Source organism: Lolium perenne, chromosome 2, assembly GCF_019359855.2.
Source record: "Lolium perenne isolate Kyuss_39 chromosome 2, Kyuss_2.0, whole genome shotgun sequence".
Classification (NCBI taxonomy): Eukaryota; Viridiplantae; Streptophyta; class Magnoliopsida; order Poales; family Poaceae; genus Lolium; species Lolium perenne.
Window position 1 is genome coordinate 246,224,728 of NC_067245.2, and position 9,024 is coordinate 246,233,751.

A 9,024-nucleotide genomic window follows, 5' to 3' on the forward strand; every position below is an offset into this window, starting at 1 on the left:
TTTCATCCTAAGAATTTTTAATATGTGCATCGTTTGATTCGTAGGTTTGAATCCTTAGGAATGCATAGGAATTTTTCCTATAGGATTGCATTGCACTATATTTTGGAGGAAAATTTCCATCCACTCAAACCTCATACAATCCCTTTAAAATGCATTATTCACTGCAACAGCAGATCTATTCCGAGGAAATCGTGATGAAATTAAATATGTGTAGAAGCCGCGATTAGAATTCGAATAACTGCACTCGTGCTAGATGAGAAACAGTCAAAGAGAAGGAAGAGAGATAGAGAAAGGGGAGGCCCTCTTGAGTTATGTGTGTGGGTGGGTGGGGGAGGGGGGAGGTGCAGTTAATTTTGTGGAAAATTCGGAAGCGGTACCATGGATCAATGCACTTAATAGGCCTAATTTTTTTATTAGAAGTATGGCCAATTAATAGTACTAAATAGTAGCTTAACATAAAAAATTGGCGGCCTTTCTATTTTGGGGATGTAGTCGAACATTATGTACATGTATCCAATACGGGCCTGCAAACAACTCAACATAGACATCCAATCAGCATGAGAACAAGATTAGGGTGCAGAGGCGGCCCCTAGACCTCCTCTTGTCCCCCTCCCATCTGGCACCCTACGAAGAACCCTAACTCTCCCGTCTCCACTACCCTGCTACCTCGCTGCTGCTGCCCGCAATAATATTATTACCGATAGACATAATTAAAGTGAGACTTCACTGACATTTTTAAATATTTTATACACATAGCCAATCCAAAGAAAATTTATTCCACCGAAGAATCAACAAACACAATTTGTACTGAAATTTAATACCTCGTACATCTTATTTAGCATCTTACAATCTTAATGAGTAAAGGTTTTTTTTCATTTGGCCTAGTTAACCACATATCCATCAACATTGCTAATACTAGTTGATGTGTTCTTTATTCGGTAATGAGTGTAAATTTCAAATTGCACTAATGTTGTGCTAAATTTAAACTATACTCCATGTCTCCATTTCATATTTCTTATTTAAACTAAAACCACAACAACAATTATGAAACAGAGGGAGTATTTTGTAACCAAAGTCATTCTTGATTTTTTATGATGCATAACTATAACTACTAGATGATACCCCGCACGTTGTTGCGGGAAGTGTTGGTATAAAGTGAAGTTTAACTTGTACATTAACTATTCTAAACGATTGGTCACTATTGAGTAGAAAATAATTGAATGTTGAAATTGCTATGGATGACATTGTAACAATACTTGGTGCTGCAAGTATTTTGTTATGGGGGATTGGAAACTCAATAATAAATATTGTGATTGCAAGTACATTATCACCCGCTCTCTTAGAAACTGTGAAACATGTCCTTTTGCTACTCCAGGCTGCGATGAAATAACTCACATGGACAGTTCATCTTCCAAGTATTTGATATTCGCCGTAACACAGCTTGCATGGAAAATTTAGCAGGAGCAAAATGCAATATTTTTCGGCAAGATATCAACCTTGTCATTGACATATTTCCTTAAGTTTACGGATGAAGGGAGAATGTGGGTCTTTGATGGACCAAAACATCTCGCGAAAGTAAGTGCTTCAGTCTCTTTTGGATTTTGACACTCTGTTTACATAGCCTATAAGAATATATATAAGTGCTATTTTTTTTGCCTCATTTAAGAAAGAACACTTTGGGATTGCTTGTTATTAACAAAGCTTTGTGATAGATGATGGTAAACAATTCTTCATGATCGAGGAAACAAAAAATAGGAGACCGTAACTATTAGCATTTACTACACTATTTTACTCGTACAGAAAAATATCAGCACATATTATATAAATGTGTTCTTCAATGATCTGTGCAACACACGAGTTATTAAAATCAAAGGAAGCAAACATTTAAAAATAACATGTTTTCTTCTATGAATGTACAAACAAAAGTGAGATGTCAAGTTTCAGTCTAAGTAACTGAATAAATACCCGAAACTATTCCTACCTCAGCTGTTGTCATGCCAAACACTGTTTCAGGGAACACCATACCAGCTCTGCAGCTAGGTAAATAAAAAAATTCTATCAAATAATAATGAGGTAGTATACAGTTCCTCGTGCAATTTCATAGAACATGAACATCTTGGTAGTCTTGTGTTAATAGGTGGAAGATACATGCACATAAAGATTATGCATAAAACCGAATCAGAAAAATGGAAACAATTCCCACGCAATTTCGTGCTGGAGGAGATCAGTTGCGAGACTACTGTTAAAGGAAAACTTTTGTTGATTTGCAACCTTTTTTTTTGTGCTGACATCAGAACTTTTGACGGAAAATGGAAAAATATATGTCAATTTGACTCCAAAATACCATGGAAAGAAAAGAGATAACCAAGAGTGGAAGCTATCCACCCTTAGAATGGGTCCTCTAAACCCAGCTATTACAGAGTATGTAAGAACCTTTGAATATGTGGGATTACCCGATGTATCCTTACTTGGAGTGTACCTTGATTATACATTCTCCTTTGAACCTGTAGACTGGGTACTGCTAGACCAAGTATCAGTTTTAAAGATTTAGGTAGATTTGATATGGCAAAAAAAATGCAAATTGGGGAAAAAATCTCACCTATTGGATGTTTGTCCTACATCTGTTCTGGTATAATATTTTGTTTGGATCATAAAGGACAGCCTGCAAAAGTATAGCTAAGAATCTGAGATTAATCTAGAGTTCTTCTAGCTAGACAAAATCAATTTCACGACTATACTAAATTAGATCCATGCAAAAATAAGTGCAATCTAGCAAATAAAATGGAGTAACCTAAGCAACTTCCCATGGATGACAGTATGGTCCTCCTCAATGCAATCACTTAGAACAAATTAGATATATCAATATTCAATATCCTTTGAGGAAAAATGAGCGGAAGTTTTACTTCTCAGGTGTACCTAGGATCGTAGATTGTGTCTCTGTCCATTGCAGCTCCTGGTCACTTTGACGCTGTACTCCAGCCTGCAGTGCATGCATGATTCTGAAAACGTCATAGGCAGCCAATGCAAGATAGACGGGGATTTTCCATGGGAGTGACGGGAAAGGGAGAGGAGAGGGGCAGCTGATTCATGTTTTGTGAGCTAGAAACAATATATGGCGGAGGAACATGAGGAGATCGTGGGGATGGGGAAGATGAATGTACTGCGCCGCCCTTTGGTTTCTCAGAGGATTTATGAAGAAGAGGAGGCGTCGATTCCTCCAGAGTTGAATGCATGAGCTGAACCGTAACGGGCCATGTTTATGCCTTTTGCCCGTCCGCTGCTATTCAGATAGAAAAGTTGGCATACAACTAATCTGAAAATTGAAGAAACGGGAAGCTGACGTGGGAAGACAACTCATCTAAAACTGACAAAGTGAGGTGGCATGTTTGCATGTTGAGAGAAATCATGTAGTGGGGGTCTCCTATTTAGATAGAAAAGATATAATGAAAAAAGATATTTGTTGTAAAGATCTCTGAAGCATACAATGTCATGAATATCTCAATAACGATTTCTAGTATAAGCATATTTATATAAACTCCAACACCAATGAGAATATTAATTACTCTATTTGGTGGTCAGATGTGTTCGGAGCCATGATATTTTGGCCCATTTGAACAATTAATTTTCAAAAATCTCAATGGCTAATTAATTGGCTTGCATCGCATGAGCAAATGATTAATCCCACTCCTCCGTACAAATTTATTAGGCCTCCACGTATTTTAAAATGTTAATCATTACTTTGGTTAAAATATGAGATATGTGGCACAAAAGTTGGCATATATGTGTCATATATCTTAATGGTTATTTTTAATGGTTTTGCTAATTTAGTTCGTAGTCAAATCCTACATCATCCGATCTGCATCGTTATTCTTTTTTTTTGTAAGTGAGATTGCAACTAGAAACAGGCTATTAGATTTGCTTTGTGATAATGGCGACTTGCTGCTGGGATTCAATGACGATGTCATCTGAATCTGACTAACTGAATAAGAACTAACTTAATTCTGAGTTGACTAATAATTAATCATATAAACATGAAGCCTTAATAACCGATATGGAGGGACTCTTTCTCTTTCTTCCCCGTTTCAAATAGCATGGTAAATTGAACCTACCAGGTGCCGACGGTGCCGTCCATCCCAAAAGAAAAAGAAGCTAGAAGTGGGTTCCTCTCAAATCCCGATTCCACGAGTGGAAAGTCCCGCCGACAGGGATAAAATGATGAAGTATTTAGCACTACATCATCTGCTTCGTAGAATTCCCCGGAGAGGACCGTGATGATGGCCATGCTTCTCCGGCTCGGCGAGGTGCCCACACTGGTGACCTTTTCCCGGGAGACGACCGTGATAGTTCAGGTATCGGCCCACAGATAAACCCCGATGATCACGTCTTTGTTTATTTCAGATGAAACTGAGGATATATATACGTCTGGTTTAACAGTTCACTATACTCCGGGAACAGGTACTTGGAGAATCGGACGCAACAGGAGTTTGGCCCTCCGCCGCGCGGTGAGGCCGAAAGCCTCGCCCATGTCGAGCTCCGTCGAGCTTGGCAGCTCCCAGTCGAAGTGGAAAAGCAGGCTCGCGAGCGGGAGCTCGACGTTGGCGAGGCCGAAGGCCATGCCAGGGCACATCCGACGGCCGGCGCCGAACGGCAGGAAAGTGAAGTCGTTGCCCCCGAAGTCCGCTGCGGCGGCTTCGCTCTCGAATCGTTCCGGCCGGAACTCCTCCGGCGCGTCGGGCCAGTAGCGCTCGTCGCGGCCCAGAGCCCAGACGTTGATCAGCACCTGCGTGCCCCGCGGAACATCGTACCCCAGCACTTGGCATGGCTCCTGGCACTCTCGCGGGAGTAGCAGCGGCAGGGGCGTGTGCAGCCGCAGCGTCTCCCGGATGACGAGGTGTAGGTAATGGAGATCGCTCAGAGCATGCTCAGATACGGCGCCGTGGGACTGGAAAGCTTGCCGGACCTCAGCCGTCGCCTTCTTCATGACCTTTGGGTTCTTGATCAGCTCTGCCATTGCCCACTCCAGCGTCGTCGCTGCTGTCTCGCTGCCGGCGCCGAATATGTCCTGCGTGAAAAACATTTGTGGAGTCAGTAAACATGAGGATTTTGAGAATCTGTTGGGCGCCGAATAACCATAGGTCAATTTTCGCGGCAACTAAAAATCGGAGAAATGGTTAAGTGAGAAAATAGGTATACCCTAAGAACTCTTTTGAAAAAAACTTGCAGTGATATATACTTTTTTTAGTGATATACAAATTAAATGTTTCACTGGAGCTCGAGAGAAAAAAGATCCACATCTGTGAAAATCTTGAATAGCAATTGTTACACAATCTAAGCCTTGCTAGGCTAGTGCTCCAGGCCCTATTGCGCTACTGGCCTGCTACACTAGCATCCCAGGCCAACCAAAGAGCAGTCTAGGCATGGTGTTGGGCCAGAATAACCATTCTAGATCGTGAGCTTGTGTTTAAAAAAAAATCAAGAACTTCCTTTGCAAAATACAAAAAATAATATAGTCCTTCCTCAATTTTAAATAATTGATGTTCTAGTTTTTCTTAAGTCAAAATATTTCTACATTTGTCCCAAGTTATTGGAGAACATGTCAATGTCTACAATGTCAAATCTATATAGCATAAAAATTTACAACATGATGAATATAATGAAAATAGTTAGATGGTCTCGATGTTGATATATTATTCTACAAACATCGTCAAACTTAAAGTAGTTTGACTTTTGACAAACATGAAACTGAGAGAGTATGTACAACTTTATCAATATATCATGTCATAGGTGATCTAAAAAAGACAGTGAGGGAGCAAAATCGAGATATATGTGTCTTGTTAGAGCCACAATTCAATGATTTTGCGTAACCCAAATACAACATATTGCATAAGAAAACTTAGCAGATACATGGAGAAAAGGTGTATGTATCCACATAACAAATTGTTTTTAACTTCTAAAATATCATATTTTTAACTACTATTTTTTTAAAAAAATCCTAAATTTATCTAAAATATTTAGAATTATCAAATTATATTTTTTAGGCTGGTATTTACTTATACCGGTGGATACCGAGAAAACTAATTACCGACGGGATTTGGGAAATATCGGAGAAAAAAACATATCTCAACCTCACTTTTTTATAACTTATGGAATAAAAATCAACTGGAAGTATTGCTAAAATTGCACACCTGCTTCCACACAGTTCCACCTAGCAGCCACAAATTTTAGTGTACTGAGATTAACATTTGCGTTTTGACATAAAACTGGACACAGTTTTCCTATATGACCGTTCAGTAATGTGCAGTTCAGTCTCGACTTTCTACTGAAAAAACACCGATTTTCAATAATTTGGCATAGATCATCAACAAAAATACACCAACATACGAAAAACATCACATGATCGTGAATTCGTGATAGCAGTGCTGATGATGCAAAGATAGTGACGAAAGTCAGAAAAGCCAGTTAGCGAGAAGACTTACGAAGATGACGGATTTGATAGCGTCCATGTCGAGCGGAAACTGGAGCCCACCCTCCTTCTGAATCCTCAACAGAACGTCAAGCAGATCGTCGTCCTGGTCTGTGCCACTGTCCATCCTCTTCAGGTGCTCCTGGATGATGCCGTCGAGGATGCCGTAGACGGCATCGCGGCACTCCTTGGCGCGGCGCACGGCACCGCTTAACCGCACCGCTAGCCGTGACGAAGGCCACAGGTCGGCCGGGTTGAACCCCGCCGCGAGGTTCATGGAGCGCTCGAGCTCCCGGAGGAACGCGTCGCGCTCCTTGCACCGGTCGCCCATAACGGCGCGCACCGTGCTGTCCGCCACGAGCGCCGACAGCAGCGCGTGCATCTCCACCACGGGGTGCTCGGCCGCGGCGGCCTCGCCGACCTCGCGGAGCACGGCGGCGACCTCCTCCTCGCGGATGGCGCGGAAGGAGAGGACGCGGCGCGCGGTGAAGAGCTCCGTGACGGCGATCTTCCGCAGCTGGCGCCAGTAGTCCCCGTACGGCGCGAACACGATGTCCCGTCCGCCGTTCGTGATCACGCGCATGGTGGCGCTCAGGGGCCGCGTCGCGAACGTGGTGTCGTGGGTCTTCATCACCTCGCGAGCCCCCTCCCGGGAGGACACCACCAGCGTCGGTACCTCGCCGAGCCGGAGCAGCATGGCCGGCCCGTGGCGCCGTGCCAGATCACGCATCGCGCGGTGAGGGAGTTGCCCGGCCAGGTGGTGCAGGCTGCCGATCACGGGCAGCTGCCACGGCCCCGGCGGCAGGCGCAGGCCGTCGCCACCATGCACCGCCGAGCGCCTCCGGCTGGCAAGCACAATGAACAGCGAGACGAGAGCTACGCCGAGATAGACGTAGGCAGCCTCCATTTGTGCTCGATCTGGGGTCTGGGCGATGCTTCCCGATATAATCTCACGTTCTAACGGAAGGAATTTGCTTCGTCGGTCAGGTGGACTAAGTGTGGAAAACAAACGGACTGAATAGAGACGTCACCATCAGCACGAGACTGATATTTCTCCTATAAATGTTCTAATACTACCCGGGCATGCAAGGGCTCTGAGAGGGGCAAAACAATCTCGTTCACCCATTTCACGTGCGACAGTAGAACCAGCCTCCCGCTTTTCATACTGACCGTCCGATGCAGTAAAGTTTTGTTTACCTATCGCTACTCGTTCACAGTCTATGACATTTGGGCCCGTTTTTGTGCGGGACGGGCAGCCAGAGGCAGCAGCGGGCGCTCCCCCGCGTCACTCGTTTCATTGATTGTTTGGTGGAGCAGTGAAAACCTAGATCGGGATTGGCCTCTCCACCAATCCCCGCCTCCTCTCCCCTCCCCAATCAGACGCTTCTCACTTCCCGCGGGAGCCCGACGGTGGCGGCGGCGGCGGCTGGAATGAAACGGGCGGACCTCACCGTTCATCTTCCTGCGCTGAGAAGCAGCGTGGGCGGCTCCGCCCCGTGCCTCGCATCAGGAGGCATCGCGGACGAGGGCGCCGCCGCTGGTAGAGCGCTAGGAGGCCACAGTTGCCGCCGGTCGTGGACGTCATCGTGCTGTGCGTAAGAGCGCACGAAGGCGGGCGGCGGCGCGGAGAGTGGTGGCGGCGCGCGGCCTCGGCCATGGTAGAGATGAAGGAGGCGTGGAGTTGGATGGAGCGCCGGTCGTCCCCGTCGACCGGTTCAGGCAAGTCGATCCCCTCCGTTCTCCTCTCGATCTCTCTCTGGTTGTGCTGTTGTTGATGATGACTGGCTGCTCCTTTTGCAGATTTGACATGGATTTAGGCCTAGATCTTGGACGGGGCCATGGCATCAATGCAGTGTTGACCATGGACGTGGTGCGCATGCGGCAGGAGGATCACACGGCCAGGGTAGCCGACCTGCTGCCTCTCCCATGGCCGAGGGAAGCTGCTTTTCTCTCTGCTCCACTTTGTATTAGATCGATGTCCAAAATTTCTGGAGAGCTCTTCTTGTGTTGTGCATCATCATCTAGGATTATTTTCTCCCATTTTGAGTTGTCCATGTACACCTATTTACAGATTTGTGGTGTACCCTGGTTTGAACCAAGATTGTTTTTTTTTTTTTGGGTACAGAGGTCACCATGTTGCATTGGCAAACAGGTTGGGGATTTGATCATTGCAGGTTTGAGCCTATATATGCCATTGTCTCTCTTATTTGTCTCACTATCTCTACATCTGCTGCTTTTTCCTAATTTTCTTAGTGCGGTTTTTCGTTGCAGCAAGTGCGAGAAGGCTGAGTTCATCAGCCTGGTATGGCGCTACCTCTGGTAATTATCCTCTTCATTTCGTTTATATAATCTTGCTTATTTCCTATAATAACTCACTCAAGTTGGGTCTCTGATATTTGTGGTTGATGTGGCAGCGGGAGGCAGAGCATATGGAGTGTTGTAAGATCCATACCGCACCGATGAGATGGTGATTCTAGACGAATCCTCTAACTGGTTGATTAGGTATGGAGTTTCTCTGTCCAGCCGCTTGTCTACTTGCTACATTGTTCAGTGTGATTTTC

At 44.7% G+C, this 9,024-nt stretch overlaps 1 protein-coding gene across 1 annotated transcript; it reads right to left on the reverse strand.

Annotated features, from left to right (window-relative positions):
• Positions 1-4,364: 4,364 nt before the first annotated feature.
• LOC127335496 (dolabradiene monooxygenase) lies at positions 4,365-7,416 on the reverse strand. Its single transcript, XM_051362156.2, has 2 exons — positions 6,477-7,416; positions 4,365-5,062 (listed from the first exon to the last, which is right to left on the reverse strand). Exons 1-2 carry the CDS (start codon positions 7,368-7,370, stop codon positions 4,439-4,441), a joined length of 1,518 nt encoding a protein of 505 aa, XP_051218116.1. The 5' UTR covers positions 7,371-7,416; the 3' UTR covers positions 4,365-4,438.
• Between the last annotated feature and the right edge of the window lie 1,608 nt (positions 7,417-9,024).